Here is a 17500-nt window from a genome sequence, read left to right as displayed (position 1 = left end):
CAGAAACCCCTCTCCTATAGCTCCACCCCTGGCCACTTTATCAGAAACCCCTCTCCTATAGCTCCACCCCCTGGCCACTTTATCAGAAACCCCGCTCCTATAGCTCCACCCCCTGCTCACTTGATCAGAAACCCCTCTCCTATAGCTCCACCCCCTGCTCACTTGATCAGAAACCCCTCTCCTATAGCTCCACCCCCTGGCCACTTGATCAGAAACCCCTCTCCTATAGCTCCACCACGTGCTCACTTGATCAGAAACCCCTCTCCTATAGCTCCACCCCCTGCTCACTTGATCAGAAACCCCGCTCCTATAGCTCCACCCCCTGCTCACTTGATCAGAAACCCCGCTCCTATAGCTCCACCCCCTGCTCACTTGATCAGAAACCCCTCTCCTATAGCTCCACCCCCTGCTCACTTGATCAGAAACCCCGCTCCTATAGCTCCACCCCCTGCTCACTTGATCAGAAACCCCTCTCCTATAGCTCCACCCCCTGCTCACTTGATCAGAAACCCCTCTCCTATAGCTCCACCCCCTGGCCACTTTATCAGAAACTCCTCTCCTATAGCTCCACCCCCTGCTCACTTGATCAGAAACCCCTCTCCTATAGCTCCACCCCCTGCTCACTTGATCAGAAACCCCTCTCCTATAGCTCCACCCCCTGCTCACTTGATCAGAAACCCCTCTCCTATAGCTCCACCCCCTGCTCACTTGATCAGAAACCCCTCTCCTATAGCTCCACCCCCTGCTCACTTTATCAGAAACCCCTCTCCTATAGCTCCACCCCCTGGCCACTTGATCAGAAACCCCTCTCCTATAGCTCCACCCCCTGCTCACTTTATCAGAAACCCCTCTCCTATAGCTCCACCCCCTGGCCACTTGATCAGAAACCCCTCTCCTATAGCTCCACCCCCTGGCCACTTGATCAGAAACCCCTCTCCTATAGCTCCACCACGTGCTCCCTTTATCAGAAACTCCTCTCCTATAGCTCCACCCCCTGCTCACTTGATCAGAAACCCCTCTCCTATAGCTCCACCCCCTGCTCACTTGATCAGAAACCCCTCTCCTATAGCTCCACCCCCTGCTCACTTGATCAGAAACCCCTCTCCTATAGCTCCACCCCCTGCTCACTTTATCAGAAACCCCTCTCCTATAGCTCCACCCCCTGCTCACTTTATCAGAAACCCCTCTCCTATAGCTCCACCCCCTGCTCACTTTATCAGAAACCCCTCTCCTATAGCTCCACCCCCTGGCCACTTTATCAGAAACCCCTCTCCTATAGCTTCCCCCCCTGGTAACTTTATCAGAAATCCCTCTTTTATAATTCCAGTATTTTGTCAAGTTAACGGACTGTGTTCAGGAAATTTTCTGTGTTTGTGTATCTGTTCTGATTGTGTGTGTGTGCATGTGTAGGCGTGGTTGTGGGTGTTAGCTCCTCTGTGCTTGTACTGTGCTGAGCGAGTGTATCGCTACATCCGAGGCAGCGCCCCCGTTACCATAGTCAGCGTCGTCAGACACCCCTGTGATGTCATCGAAGTGCGTATGCTAAAGAGTGGCTTTAAGGCCCGCCCTGGACAGGTAAGCTCCACTCACTTCTGTAGCCATTCCAGATATGAGCAATATGACAAATGGTTGGAGTAAAACTATGCAGTCAAAAGTTCTAATTACATGTGGGTGTGTGTGTGTGTCCAGTATGTCCTGCTGAACTGCCAGAGTGTATCGTCGTTTGAGAACCATGCGTTCACTCTTACCACGGTGAGTGTGTGTGTGTGTTTCTTAAGAAAAGTTTTGCAGAGAATTTTCATCCTCCCTGGGGGTCATCTGTTTCCCCTCGCACTGTAACTAACTCATTGTGTGTGTGTGTGTGTGTGTGACTCACTCTGCGTGTGTTTTGTTTTTCAGTGTCCCACGCAGAACAAAGAAACATTTGGTATTCATATTAGAGTTCTCGGAGACTGGACTGGTAAGAACATGCACTCACACACACACACACACACACACACACACACACACACTCAAATTAACACAAACAAAGCTGTGCATGAACATGTAGTTGTATCTGAATTACAGTACAATACAATACAATCAATAACTCTCTCTCTATCACACTCTCTTTCTGATTCTATCTTACTTTCTCACCCTCTCTCTCACACATCCCTCTCTCTTTCTCTCTCTCTCTCTCTCTATCTCTCTCTCTCTCTCTCTCTCTCTCTCTCTCTCTCTCTCTCACTCTCTTTGATAGAGTGTTTCTCTGAGTTGCTGTTTCCTGAGGTGGAACATTCTGAGATCCTTCCCATGATGCACCAACGCAGATACCCGAAGTATGTGTGTGTGTGTGTTTGAGAGAGAGAGAGAGAGAGAGAGAGAGAGTAGTTGATGTTATTGTTTATTGCAGTGTGGATACAAACTGAGGTGAAAGATTACGGCCCACTGACCTTCATTGCCCCCTGAGAATAGAGTGTGTGTATTGCACATGATGTGTGTGTGTGTGTGTGTGTGTGTGTGTGTGTGTGTGCGTGTTTGCTGTTCTTGGCTGTTTTTGTTCTTTTTCGCATTTCTCATGTTACAGTGTCCGGTGAGAAGAGATTCCCATAATGATATCACATCCTGTGGTGTCTGATCCTTTGCGTGTATCTGTGTGTGTGTGTGTGTGTGTGTGTGTGTGTGTGTGTGTGTGATGGGGATTGTCTGAGACCAGGAAGAATGAGCTCATGTAAAACTGTCTAACAGACACAGAGGAACTTGGGCTGTGCTCTCAATCGCAGGCTAGTGTACTTGACACAGTTTTTTTTAGCTTTTGCACTAGTTCTATTTGTTGTGATGCAAAGCACTGAATGGCTCCCTCTTATGGTGCAGTCACTAAATTTTTGAGTGAGAGAGTGAATAAGTGGGTGAGTGAAGGGGTGAGTAGGTGAGTAAAAGCCATGAGACTTTCATGACTTTTAGGCCTAAAAATGCATTTCTCAAAGAAAACACAGGGGGATGGTGCAGATAAAACACATCACTGACTTTCTAAGCGGTTGCTATGGTACTACAGTTGGTTGCTAAGTTATGAGAAGTTGATGCCATGATATTACTGGTGTTTCTAGGGTGTTACTAGGTAGTTGCTAGGGTATTGCAGGTGAGGGCTATGATATTGCAGGTGGTTGCTAGGGTATCACAGGTGGTTGCTATGATATTGTTGGTGTTGGCTAAGGTGTTACGAGGTGGTTGCAAATACATTACTGCTGGTTTCCATGATATGCCAAGTAGTCGCTAGGGTGTTAAATGGTAGTTACTACAGTATCATTTAGTTGCTAGGCTGAAGCAAGGGCATTGAAAGGTTGTTTCATTGTTACATCCTGTGTTCTGATTGGCTGTAATATGATAACGTGCTGAATGATGATTGGCTGTAATCTAATAAATGTGGTATGCTGACTGACTTTATTATGTTAATGTTCTGTATGGTGATTGGCTGTAATACGATAATGTGCTGCATGGTGAACGTATGTGACACGATAATGAGCTGTGCTCTGATTGGCCCTGTGTTGCCCCACCCCCAGGGTGTATGTGGACGGTCCGTTTGGAAGCCCCTCAGAGGAAGTGTTTAATTACGAAGTGAGTGTATGTGTCGCGGGAGGAATCGGAGTCACGCCATTCGCCTGCATCTTGCACACACTTCTGTGAGTATGACATCACATGCATGACATCACACCTGTATTGTTTATTCACATTTGTTTGACTGTTGCCGTTTCTCCTGTAGAGATGGATGGAGTCAGTATAAACTGAGGAGGCTCTACTTTGTTTGGGTTTGTAGAGAACTGCAGTGTTTTTACTGGTTTGCTGAACTTCTGTGTGGCCTCCATCACAAGGTGAACACACACACACACACACATTGTAATGTAATATAAGACCATGAATAAGGAGCTGTGTGTTGTTTGGCTATAGTGAATAGTGAATGGTGAATGTGTAAATAGTAAAGAGTGTGATGGAAACAGTGCCATCTTCAGGACATAAAAATACCTCTCTCTGTGCAGCTGTGGGAGGAGAATCGTCCAGACTATCTGAATATTCGTCTCTACCTCACAAACACACACCAACTGGGGGTAAAACACTCTCTCTCTCTCTCTCTCTCTGTATTTATATTTTCACTCTGTTGTTTCGATAACCTTGAATCTACAGAACTGAAAGTTCCAGTACTTTTGTGTAAACTTACACACACACACACACACACACACACACACACACACAGTAAAAGGAAAATGTCCAGCACTAGACATAATAAATATGTTTTAATAAATACATTTTAAGTTGAATTAAAAACGTTAATTCTTTTTTTCATCCAGAACCTGACGGAAGATCGGTTCCGCCCCCTGAGCTCTCGGCTTGTGATTGGTCGACCCAAATGGAAGCCTCTTTTTCAGGAGATTGGAAAATCCAATCAGCAGTAAGTACTCTGCATGAATAATGAACTGAACAGTTAAAAAGTGTGTAGTTCTGTTATCATTCTGTAGTGGGCCTCACCCTATATGGGCATCCAGCTCAGAGCCAGAACTCCTTATATGGGCATCCAGCTCAGACCCAGAACTCCTTATATGGGCATCCAGCTCAGAGCCAGAACTCCTTATATGGGCATCCCGTTCAGACCCAGAACTCCTTATATGGGCATCCAGCTCAGAGCCAGAACTCCGTATATGGGCATCCAGCTCAGAGCCAGAACTCCGTATATGGGCATCCAGCTCAGAGCCAGAACTCTTTATATGGGCATGATTTAGAGCTCCATGGCTTCTGAAGTGCAGATAGAGGGTAAAGTCTGGTGCTGATTCAGGGAGTTTCAGCATTTTGTTTGTGTTTGTTTTGCAGTAAAAAAGTGGGTGTGTTTTGCTGTGGTCCTAAAGGAGTCTCCAGAGAATTACACACACTCTGTAACACCTTCAGAACGTCCGGAACTGTGTTCGAGTTCAACAAAGAATCGTTCAGCTAAGAACAAGAAACAAACAAAACTATCATCATGACTCTTCAGCTGAAGACAAACAAGCAACATCATCATCATCATGGCCTTTCAGCTGAAACGGACAAACAAAAACAGAGAGAGAGAGAGAGAGAGAGAGAGAGAGAGAGAGAGAGAGAGAGGAATGGGTGGGTTTTTGGGGGAAATGTTTGCAGGGGTCGACTGAGCAACAGGAGATACAGAAACAACTGAAAATATTAAAAAAACTTTTGAGCTTTGAAAGATGATGAAGATATGAATATGAGCGGGAGACTCTTTGATCTGTGGGTGATCTGTCATATTCCAGTGGATCATTTCTTGTCATTATTTAAAACAACCACTTTCCTCATTTTTTTTCTACAACCTCATTAACTCTGAGAGAAGAGCGGAGCAGATGTTTACAAATGTAAAAGTTTCATATTTTCTTCTCTTAACTGAGTCAAATCTCTGTGTTGGTGAAGTACTGAGAACACTGAGCACTCCACTCTGGCACGACTCTGAATCTGGGAGGAGATAAAAGGTTTTAAAAACCAGTCATAGTCTCGCTGACACATGTGTGATTCCGTATCTAGAACTGTGTCTGTGGAGAACCTGGAAAAACTTGGTGCTAAGTGTGGATGGGACTCTTCACTTTCAAAACTAATCAGATTCCTGCTGGAGTCGGAGCTCACTGTAGGGGGCGCTGATTACCACTGACCGCTCTAAACAGTGGTCAAACAATAAACTCCAGTTCACTGTTGTAAAGGCATTGACTGTGTGTTTGTTTGGAAAAAATGCACTGAAAAAAATAACATGTTACTTATATTTATTAATCATTAACAGTGATGTATTAAAAGGAGGCGATTGATTGAAATGGAGGAATGTACAGAACAGCCAACGCTGTGATAAAGCACCAGTCCTTCTTCCTCAGTAACTGCAGGGGGCGGGGTTTAATCCATCTTGTAGGTGGTTCTCTGCTCTGATTCGTCAGAGGGATCAGACCGAGCCTGCAGGAGGTTTGTGTGACCACTAGGGGTCAGTGAGAACAGCCCAATGTCCTGAAATATAAGTCTGTGTGTGTGTGTGTGTGTGTGTGTATGTGTGTGTGTGTTACAGTGTGGTCTGATACCATGCAATGACTTCACTGTCACTGCTGTGGATCAGTGGCTGATGTTCTCAGTGTGTGGGCTGTAGTTTGTGTGTGAGTGTGTGTGTGTGTTACAGTGTGGTCTGGTATGACGCGGTGGCTTCCTCGTCGCTGCTCTGGAGCAGTGGCTGGTGTTCTCCGTGGGTGGGCTTTGTGCGGATGGGGAGGCAGGTGGAGATGATGAGGGTGGTAATTGCGGCGGCGAGAAGAGCCCCCAGGACTCCGGCACCAACCAACCACGGCCAGATCTGCCGCACGTGCTGGAGATAGGGGGTTATAAACTCCTGCATAAACCTCTGACCTAACGCACACACACACACACACACACACAAACACACACAGCAGAGAAATAAGCATCATTAGAAATTAATGTATATTGTGGTATTGTGATGTGTCCTACAGTTTGTGTGTGTGTGTGTGTGTGTGTGTGTGTGTGTGTGTGTTAGGAGGTGTATAATCTAATTGCTAGTAAATCCACCAAGGGGTGCTATGTGCAGCAGTCCATTAGTTAAGGCCCGTGTGGGATTTTATCTGGAGACTGTGGTAGGTTGCCTGTATTTAAAAGTAATTTATGTCAGGCATAGTGGATGTGTGTGTGTATGTGTGTTTGTGTGTGTGTGTGTGTGTGTGTGTGTGTATACTCACTGGGGTCAAGTAAATAAGCATACTCATATCCCAAGGCCTTAGTTCCGAGAAAGTAATCTCCGTTCCTGAACAGTGGGATGAATGGAACCATGTAGTATCCGTCGTTGTGTCCAATCGGAGCGTTGCTCACTGGGTAATGGGAGCGGGGCGGCTGGTGTTTCCTTAACCAGCGCTCAAATATACTGAATAACACACACATACACACAAAATACACACACATTAATTTAACAGTGTACATTAGTGTGTAAAGTGTAGGCAACACACTAACCACTGCCTAGCAATCACCTGGAATTCCATAGCTTCCTAGTATGCCATAGTAACCAGCTATGTAAACCCTAGCAATCAATTGGGATACTAGAGCAACTACCAAGAAACACCCTACCTTAGCAACCAACTATGTAAACACTAGCAACCGTCAAGCAACCACCTGGGATACCATAGCGACTACAAAGTAATACACATGCAACCATATAGAAAAAACCTACTGTCTAGAAAACCATGGCAACCAACAAGCAACATGCTAACAGCCACCTTATATAATAGCAACCAGCTATGTAAACACTAAATGTCAACTGGGTTACTGTAGCAACTACCAAGCAATACCCTAGCAACCACATACAAAAAGCTTATTAACCATCTAGAAGACCATAGCAACCAGCTAACAGCACCTTAGCAGCCACCTGTTATACCATAGCAACCAGCTATGTAAACACTAGCAACCATGTGGGATACCATAAAAATTAACTAGCAAAACTCTAGCAGTTACTATTATTATTATTATTATTATTATTATTATTATTATTATTAAAATGATTATGAATAATAGTATTTACCTGTCTATAAACGCATGATGGAGGAGGAAGATGGGGTCATTGGCTGAGCCCTGGACAGATGACATGGAGCCATTCATGAAGACGTGCAGAGCGTTGTGCATCGTACTCTGACCAGGAACAGCCATCCCAGTCTCTGGACTTGCAAAGCCTACACACACACACACACACACACACACGCCGCTCATGTATGTGTGTTGCAAATTTGTATGATGTTCATTGTGGTTTTTGTTGTTGTTTACCCTCCAAGGCGTTCCTAAAGCTCAGGTTAGCACGTCGGTCCATTGGCCCTGTCTCGTATTCCCCAAGGCTCAGGACGAACTCCACGTCAGCGGTGGTGGGGAGGCGCCGGACCCGGTTCGGATCATGGTTCCCTGGGTTCCGCAGCAGTGGACCTTCCCCGGTTCCACCACACAGAACCTCCTGGGAGTTATACACCTCCGGCAGAGTACAGATCACCTGCACAACAACAACAACAACTATTAGCACTGACCAATCACAGGCCAGGACACTGAGGAGGGACAACACCTCACACAGTAATGATTAGGATGTTTATTGCTTTGGAGAAAGGAGTGTGTGTCAAAGTAATGTAATAATTCACGTGAGTTTAGCTAGCACGTTAGCGTGGAGGAACATAACTAGTACACAGTTAATAAAATATTAAAATATATCAAAAAACTGTCATATATAATTATTTACAGCTTCACAAATTGGATATTTACTGTAGTATTACTGTGTTTACATGTATTTTGAATACTGTACTGTTTGTGTGTGTGTGTGTGTGTGTGTTAATCCGTCATGTGTTATGGAGAATATTATAAGTGTGAGAGAAAGTTCACTTTCCTCCAAAAGTGTTTCAGTCACACTCCTGAAAACGTGAGACTTTAAACTAATCACTAAATAAACCTCAGATTAAAGTCAGATTAAACGCTGATCTGTTGTAGTTGGAAGTAAATAAACTAGATTACAATACAAGAGAGGGACCAGAGTCTAATATTAAGTTGAAATAATTGCACATATGATATGTTTCCTGGACCATTTGCCATTTCCACACCACCCCAAACTTTAGCACAGTCGCCCCCATGCTTCACGGCTTCTCATCAAATACTCCTCCACTTTCTCTAAACTGCTCTTCTGTGACTTAAGCTGGTGCTGCTGGAGTTTTTAAACCCTGCAGAACTGAGAACACTGAAAATTGTCCATTGGACTAAAATACCCAGCAGCGTCCGGTCGAATGTCTCCTGTTTCCACTGATGAAGGACTAGAGGACGACCGACACACACTGTGCAGTGACAGATGAGCTACTGTCTCAGACTTTACATCTACAAGGTGGACCAACGAGGGAGGAGTGTCTCACAGAGTGGACAGAGAATGGACACAGGGTTTAAAAACTCCAGCAGCACTGCTGTGTCTGATCCACTCGCATCAGCACAACACACACTAACACACCACCACCACGTCAGTGTCACTGCAGCGCTGAGAATGATCCACCACCACATCACACCTGCTCTGTGGGGGTCCTGAGTGCTGAAGAACAGGAGGAAATGGGTGTAATAAAGTATGCAGAGCAGCAGGTGGACTACAGTCTGTCATTGTACTACAAAGTATTGATATTAAAGTTTTGATGACAGTTTGAGTTTTTAAATATGTGGTTATGGAGTTATAGAGTTATAGATATACGTAGTGCTATAAAATATAAAGCACAAAAAAGAGCAGAAAGTCTTTCATCTCTCTCCCTCTTTTTTTTTTCAAAGTCATACTTCTGTTCTGAATCTGAAACGCTGTGATTTTGAGCATGTGCTCCACTTCATAGTAAAGCCTCTTTCAACTAATTCCCCCCGGCTCCTCATGCGTAAGTGAGAGAGGGAGAGAGAGAATGTGTGTGTGTGTGTGTGTGTGTGTGTGTGTGTGTGTGTGTGTGTGTGAGAACTGTGATCTTTAGGCCACTGGGCCGCGTGATACTCCTGAACTCAGTCACATGGGAGTCCAGGCCCAGATATGGCAACCTTTGGGCTACTGCTTACCGTCCACATGCTGTAATTCTTAGGATCTGGCAACTAGGTGCCTTCAGATATTCTTTACAATCCACGCTTTGTAACTTTCCACATCTGACAACCATGAGACTATCCCCTCTCAGTTCACACACTTTAATGATTAGGATCTGGCAACCCTGAAAATAACCATCACAATTCATACTGTATTACTGTCCAGCTCTGACTAATATGTGTCAACCCTCACATTTCACAGACTGTAATTGTCTAGATGTGGCAACCTTGAAAATAGCATTTACAGTATAAATTTTCCTTACAATCATAGACGTGTAACTGTCCAGATGGTTACCCTTCACAGTTTACCAACTCTAAAGTTAAAGATCTGGCAACCCTAAGACAAATCCACAAGCCATACCCTGTAAATGTCTGGATGTGGTGTCTTTTAGAATTTTTTTTTACAGTTCACGCTCGTCAACTGTTGGGATTTGGCAACCCTGTACATTTAGAGACTCCTCTCAATTTGTAATAAATAATGTAAAGATCTGGTAACACAGACACTAGCTCGCACAGATCACACAGGTAAATTGTAAGGATCTGACAACCCAGGGCCTAATTCTCACAATCCACACTCTATAACCATTTACAAAACAACTCCCCCACCCACCACCACTACCCCACCGCACCTAGTCCACACACACTGCCCCAACACACTACCCCACCTCACCTAGTCCTCACACACTGCCCCAACACGCTACCCCACCTCACCTAGTCCTCACACTCTGACCCCAACACACTACCCCACCTCACCTAGTCCTCACACACTGTCCCAACACGCTACCCCACCTCACCTAGTCCTCACACTCTGACCCCAACACGCTACCCCACCTCACCTAGTCCTCACACTCTGACCCCAACACACTACCCCACCTCACCTAGTCCTCACACACTGCCCCCAACACACTACCCCACCTAACCTAGTCCTCACACACTGACCTAGTCCTCACACACTGCCCCCAACACACTACCCCACCTCACCTAGTCCTCACACACTGCCCCGAACACACTACCCCATCTCACCTAGTCCTCACACTCTGACCCAACCACACTACCCCACCTCACCTTGTCCTCACACTCTGACCAGAACACACTACCCCACCTCACATTGTCCTCACACTCTGACCCCAACACACTACCCCACCTCACCTAGTCCTCACACTTTACCCCAACACACTACCCCACCTCACCTAGTCCTTACACACTGACCCCAACACACTACCCAACCTTACCTAGTCCTCACACACTGCCCTCAACACACTACCCCACCTCACCTAGTCCTCACACACTGCCCCAACACACTACACTACATCACCTAGTCCTCACAATCTGCCCCAACACACTACCCCACCACACCTAGTCCTCACACACTGCAGCCAACACACTACTCCACCTCACCTAGTCCTCACACTCTGACCACAACACAATAGCCCACCTCACCTAGTCCTCACACTCTGCCCCAATACACTACCCCACCTCACCTAGTCCTTACACTCTGCCCCAATACACTACCCCACCTCACCTAGTCCTCACACTCTGCCCCAACACACTACCCCACCTCACCTAGTCCTCACACTCTGCCCCAATACACTACCCCACCTCACCTAGTCCTCACACTCTGCCCCAATACACTACCCCACCTCACCTAGTCCTCACACTCTGCCCCAACACACTACCCCACCGCACCTAGTCCTTACACACTGACCACAACACACTACCCCACCTCACCTAGTCCTCACAATCTGACCCCAACACACTACCCCACCTCACCTAGTCCTCACACTCTGCCCCAATACACTACCCCACCTCACCTAGTCCTCACACACTGCCCCCAACACACTACCCCACCTCACCTAGTCCTCACACACTGCCCCCAACACACTACCCTACCTCACCTAGTCCTCAAAATCTGCCCCAACACACTACCCCATCGCACCTAGTCCTCACACACTGCCCCCAACACACTACTCCACCTCACCTAGTCCTCACACTCTGACCCCAACACAATAGCCCACCTCACCTAGTCCTCACACTCTGCCCCAACACAATACCCCACCTCACCTAGTCCTCACACTCTGCCCCAATACACTACCCCACCTCACCTAGTCCTCACACTCTGCCCCAATACACTACCCCACCTCACCTAGTCCTCACACTCTGCCCCAACACACTACCCCACCGCACCTAGTCCTCACACTCTGACCACAACACACTACCCCACCTCACCTAGTCCTCACAATCTGACCTCAAAACACTACCCCACCTCACCTAGTCCTCACACACTGACCCCAACACACTACCCCACCTCACCTAGTCCTCACACTCTGACCCCAACACAATACCTCACCTCACCTAGTCCTCACACTCTGACCCCAACACAATACCCCACCTCACCTAGTCCTCACACTCTGCCCCAACACACTACCCCACCGCACCTAGTCCTCACACTCTGACCCCAACACACTACCCCACCTCACCTAGTCCTCACAATCTGACCTCAAAACACTACCCCACCTCACCTAGTCCTCACACACTGACCCCAACACACTACCCCACCTCACCTAGTCCTCACACTCTGACCCCAACACAATACCTCACCTCACCTAGTCCTCACACTCTGACCCCAACACAATACCCCACCTCAACTAGTCCTCACACTCTGACCCCAACACACTACCCCACCTCACCTAGTCCTCACAATCTGACCTCAAAACACTACCCCACTTCACCTAGTCCTCACACACTGACCCCGACACACTACCCCACCTCACCTAGTTCTCACACTCTGACCCCAACACAATACCTCACCTCACCTAGTCCTCACACTCTGACCCCAACACAATACCCCACCTCAACTAGTCCTCACACTCTGACCCCAACACACTACCCCACCTCACCTAGTCCTCACACACTGCCCCAACACACTACCCTACCTCACCTAGTCCTTACACACTGACCCCAACACACTACCCCACCTCACCTAGTCCTCACACACTGCCCCAACACACTACCCCACCTCACCTAGTCCTCACACTCTGACCCCAACACACTACCCCACCTCACCTAGTTCTCACACTCTGACCCCAACACATAACCCCACCACACCTAGTGCTCACACACTGACCCCAACACAATAGCCCACCTCACCTAGTGCTCACACACTGCCCCAACACACTACTCCACCGCACCAAGTCCTCACACTCTGCCCCAACACACTACCCCACCTCACCTAGTTCTCACCTAGATTCCTCATAATCCAAGATAAATCATTTCAAGATCTGGCAACACAGACACTACCTCCCACAGGCCACACAGGTAAATTCTTAGAATCTGGCAACCCTGTGCCTAATCCTCACAATACAATCTCTGTAACTGTTTACATCTGGAACTCTGTAGTTGGTTTAGAGGATTGTCGTTCACATTATAGAGAATAATTTAAAATCTAATTATCTAATTAATAAATAGAATTCCAGAAGCTCCTCAATGCCCCACTACACCACCAACACTACCACGCCTCACACCCCACCTAGTCCTAATGGAACAGGAGCTCTCCCATGACCCCTGTAGTGGTTAGTGCCCCTTTCACTGGGCACAGTGCCCCCTGTGGTAGCCCCTCTGAAACCTGATATGTTCAGAGACTGAAGACTGTTTATAGACTAACCTTCCAGGACGAGAATACGGACGCCGGGCTGATGAGGTTGGGGTCCAGTGAGCTCCGGCCCCCCATCAGAGCATCTGTACAGACCTGGCAGTCCTCGGCGTTGGTCCAGTCCCAGTAAGGGATGGTGAAGTTGGCGTCTCCGGTGAGTTTACGGATCTCGTTCTCCCAGAAGAGCAGGAAGACCCGGTGCCAGGGCAGGAAAGCAGCTGCCTCGTGGGCAAAGTCGACATCCTGCCACACTCTGCCCGCACCAAGCAGAGTGTCCCGGGACACGTAGTAGTGCATCCACACGAACAGGTCGTACACACTCACATTGGAGAAGCGTGGGGTCAGCGTGCCGTTCATGTCCTGCATCTGTGCCCGCGTTGCCGTGGCGATGACGTAGTCCTGGCTCACGGTGGTCTTGGCCAGGTTCAGGTAGGAGATGAAACGTTGCTGCTCTGACTGCGACAGGCTGAAGATGTTCCTCCGGATGTTCTCCCGTCTCTGGGCGCAGGTGGGCCCAGAGAACCCAAACTTACACTCACCACAGTTGAAGCCCTGAAAGTTCCCAGCGCAGCGGCAGGTTCTGTTGTAGAAGGCCAGGGGCCAGAGCTCTCGATCGTCCACTCCGGCATGAGGGAACTGGGGCCCGTCCGGAAGATCCAACACCACCACATCGTTACAGAACCCTCGCCCAGAACGGGCTCCGCAGGCAGAACCGTCCCCAGGCCACAGGGGACAGCACTGCCGAGAGGTCAGGGCCTCAACAGTGGCGCAGGGCCGGGGGAACTGTCCCTCCGAGAGGTGGATGGAGCTCAGGGCAAAGAGGACGGAGAGAGACAGGGAGAGCATGGTGGTCCAGTGAGAGACTCCTGGGGACTGAGGTAGTGAAGGGGTCTGGGTTCTCAGCCTGGAACTTTACACAATGGTAACCCCACCTCGATTGGCACGCCTCACACACTCCCTCTCTCTCTCTCTCACTTGCTCCTCCTCCTCCTCTCACACACACACACACACACACATCTCATATTAACAATCACTTTATTAACTAGTATTTACAGAGGAGGTTTTTTACTTGATATGTATATTATGAAAAGTTATGTAATGTATATATATATTTATTTATAAATATTACTAATGATATATAATAGAATGGATGTTCTCCAGAGTTCTCAGTGGGTTCTACAACTACCCTAGATGTAAAATTATTCAGAGATGATTTTTTTAGTAGCACTTTAATCCAAAAATGACATTTTAAAAACACATTGAACAATATTCATACACCTCTCTGTCTCTCTCTCTGTTTGTCTGTCTGTCTCTCTCTCTCTCTCTCTCTCTCTCTCTCTCTCTCTCTCTCTCTCTCTCTCTCTCTCTCTCTCTCTGTGTGTGTGTGTGTGTGTGTGTGTGTGTGAGTGTCACATGTTTGGGATCAGGTCCAGTGTGTAAAACTATTCTCCCCCAAGGTCCATTTTGTGGAATGTGCGTGTGTGTGTGTTCATATCAGGAATACATCACGTTGTGGGGACCTGAATCTGTGTTCACATTGTGGGGACTTGTTATCCCTATGGGGACAAAAATCATGTCCCTGCAATGTACGTCATTTGCATTTTAAAGTGAGGACATATGTTAAGCTTAGGATAGGATCGAAGCCCCCTAAAACCATGGAGACAAAGACAGTGTGTGTGTCTGTGTGTGTGTGTGTGTGTGTGCGTGTGTTGATCAGTGTTCTAAGAGAAACACACTCACTAACACACCCCTGTGAGGATGAGGGAGAACCTTGTAGATCACCAGGTTTGAAATCATCAGGTTTTAGTTTAGCACATTTGTCTACATTTAATGAGGATTAAACTTTAATAATATAATATAATATAATATAATATAATATAATATAATATAATATAAAGGCTGTGGTGTAATTCAGTTAAACACCCATAGATTTTACCCTCATTCTGATACTGCAGAAATGTAAGTGTGTGTATTATGTGCACTCTCTCTCTCTTTCTCTCTCTCTCTGTCTCTCCTTTCCCTTTCTCGCTCACTCTCTCTCTCGCTCTATCATGAGTATGTCACATGTTTCTGCAGCAGCTCAAGCTTATCCTCCTGCTTTCTCTCTCTCTCTCTCTCTCTCTCTCTCTCTCTCTCTCTCTCTCTCTCTCACACACACACACACCCTTCAAGATCACATCTCACAGATTTGTTCACTCATTCATTGATTATCTGTAACCGCTCATCCAGTTCAGGGTCGCGGTGGGTCCAGAGCCTGCTTGGAATCATTGGGCGCAAGGCAGGAACACACCCTGGAGGGGGCGCCAGTCCTTCACAGAGCAACACAGACACACACACACACACACACACACACACACACACACACACACACACACACACAGAAACACATTCACACCTACACACACAGAAACACATTCACACCTACGGACAATTTTTTTTCAGTCGCCAATCCACCTACCAACGTGTGTTTTTGGACTGTGGGAGGAAACTGGAGCACCTGGAGGAAACCCACACAGACACAGGGAGAACACACCACACTCATCACAGACAGTCACCTGGAGGAAACCCACACAGACACGGGGAGAACTCACCAACTCCTCACAGACAGTCACCCGGAGCAGGAATCGAACCCGCAACCTCCAGTATCCTGGAGCTGTGTGTGACTGCGACACTACCTGAATATTGAAACTTTTCAGATTATTATTATTATTATTACTGCTCCGGGTGACTGTCTGTGAGGAGTGTGTTGTGTTCTCCCTGTGTCTGCGTGGGTTTCCTCTGGGTGACTGTGAGGAGTGTGGTGTGTGTGTTCTCCCTGTGTCTGCGTGGGTTTCCTCTGGGTGACTGTCTGTGAGGAGTTTGGTGTGTTCTCCCTGTGTCTGTGTGGGTTTCCTCCAGGTGACTGTCTGTGAGGAGTGTGGTGTGTTCTCCCTGTGTCTGTGTGGGTTTCCTCCGGGTGACTGTCTGTGAGGAGTGTGGTGTGTTCTCCCTGTGTCTGCCTGGGTTTCCTTCAGGTGACTGTCTGTGAGGAGTGTGGTGTGTTCTCCCTGTGTCTGTGTGGGTTTCCTTCGGGTGAATGTCTGTGAGGAGTGTGATGTGTTCTCCCTGTGTCTGCGTAGGTTTCCTCCGGGTGACTGTCTGTGAGGAGTGTGGTGTGTTCTCTCTGTGTCTGCGTGGGTTTCCTCCAGGTGACTGTCTGTGAGGAGTGTGGTGTGTTCTCCCTGTGTCTGTGTGGGTTTCCTCCGGGTGACTGTCTGTGAGGAGTGTGTTGTGTTCTCCCTGTGTCTGCCTGGGTTTCCTTCGGGTGACTGTCTGTGAGGAGTGTGGTGTGTTCTCCCTGTGTCTGCGTGGGTTTCCTTCGGGTGACTGTCTGTGAGGAGTGTGATGTGTTCTCCCTGTGTCTGCGTGGGTTTCCTCCGGGTGACTGTCTGTGAGAAGTGTGGTGTGTTCTCCCTGTGTCTGCGTGGGTTTCCTTCGGGTGACTGTCTTTGAGGAGTGTGATGTGTTCTCCCTGTGTCTGCGTGGGTTTCCTCCGGGTGACTGTCTGTGAGGAGTGTGGTGTGTTCTCCCTGTGTCTGCGTGGGTTTCCTTCGGGTGACTGTCTTTGAGGAGTGTGATGTGTTCTCCCTGTGTCTGCGTGGGTTTTCTCCGGGTGACTGTCTGTGAGGAGTTTGGTGTGTTCTCCCTGTGTCTGTGTGGGTTTCCTCCGGGTGACTGTCTGTGAGGAGTGTGGTGTGTTCTCCCTGTGTCTGCCTGGGTTTCCTTCAGGTGACTGTCTGTGAGGAGTTTGGTGTGTTCTCCCTGTGTCTGTGTGGGTTTCCTCCAGGTGACTGTCTGTGAGGAGTGTGGTGTGTTCTCCCTGTGTCTGTGTGGGTTTCCTCCGGGTGACTGTCTGTGAGGAGTGTGGTGTGTTCTCCCTGTGTCTGCCTGGGTTTCCTTCAGGTGACTGTCTGTGAGGAGTGTGGTGTGTTCTCCCTGTGTCTGTGTGGGTTTCCTCCGGGTGACTGTCTGTGAGGAGTGTGTTGTGTTCTCCCTGTGTCTGCGTGGGTTTCCTTCGGGTGACTGTCTGTGAGGAGTGTGGTGTGTTCTCCCTGTGTCTGCGTGGGTTTCCTTCGGGTGACTGTCTGTGAGGAGTGTGATGTGTTCTCCCTGTGTCTGCGTGGGTTTCCTCCGGGTGACTGTCTGTGAGGAGTGTGGTGTGTTCTCCCTGTGTCTGCGTGGGTTTCCTCCGGGTGACTG

At 48.0% G+C, this 17500-nt stretch overlaps 2 protein-coding genes across 4 annotated transcripts in view; one reads left to right on the top strand and one right to left on the bottom strand.

The window, feature by feature from the left end:
• LOC136705548 (NADPH oxidase 4) overlaps positions 1 to 5695 on the top strand; it is a 13858-nt gene extending 8163 nt beyond the window's left edge. For all 3 annotated transcript variants that reach the window (XM_066679199.1, XM_066679192.1, XM_066679184.1), the window contains 9 exons: positions 1411 to 1575; positions 1690 to 1752; positions 1900 to 1960; positions 2240 to 2318; positions 3540 to 3659; positions 3740 to 3848; positions 4014 to 4082; positions 4323 to 4423; positions 4840 to 5695. In XM_066679199.1, coding sequence (XP_066535296.1) covers positions 1411 to 1575; positions 1690 to 1752; positions 1900 to 1960; positions 2240 to 2318; positions 3540 to 3659; positions 3740 to 3848; positions 4014 to 4082; positions 4323 to 4423; positions 4840 to 4960 — 888 coding nt within the window. In that variant the 3' untranslated portion in view covers positions 4961 to 5695. The remainder of the gene's footprint in view (positions 1 to 1410; positions 1576 to 1689; positions 1753 to 1899; positions 1961 to 2239; positions 2319 to 3539; positions 3660 to 3739; positions 3849 to 4013; positions 4083 to 4322; positions 4424 to 4839) is intronic.
• Positions 5696 to 6163: 468 nt separating this feature from the next.
• On the bottom strand, positions 6164 to 14107 carry tyr (tyrosinase). Its single transcript, XM_066679159.1, has 5 exons — positions 13274 to 14107; positions 7810 to 8026; positions 7571 to 7718; positions 6738 to 6919; positions 6164 to 6393 (listed from the first exon to the last, which is right to left on the bottom strand). The coding sequence occupies exons 1-5, from the start codon at positions 14105 to 14107 to the stop codon at positions 6164 to 6166; spliced, it is 1611 nt and encodes a 536-aa protein (XP_066535256.1).
• Between the last annotated feature and the right edge of the window lie 3393 nt (positions 14108 to 17500).

Source organism: Hoplias malabaricus, chromosome 1 (assembly GCF_029633855.1).
Source record: "Hoplias malabaricus isolate fHopMal1 chromosome 1, fHopMal1.hap1, whole genome shotgun sequence".
Classification (NCBI taxonomy): Eukaryota; Metazoa; Chordata; class Actinopteri; order Characiformes; family Erythrinidae; genus Hoplias; species Hoplias malabaricus.
The sequence above is the reverse complement of the archived record's forward strand: the minus strand, read 5'-3'. Positions and strand labels throughout refer to the sequence as shown.

Coding starts and splice junctions, on each gene's coding strand:
- tyr (XM_066679159.1), bottom strand. CDS start 14,107: ATGCTCTCCCTGTCTCTCTCCGTCCTCTTTGCCCTGAGCTCCATCCAC. Junction 7,719..7,809: donor CTTTAGGAACGCCTTGGAGG/GTAAACAACAAC, acceptor GTGTGTGTGTAG/GCTTTGCAAGTCCAGAGACT. Junction 6,920..7,570: donor CATCATGCGTTTATAGACAG/GTAAATACTATT, acceptor TGTGTTATTCAG/TATATTTGAGCGCTGGTTAA.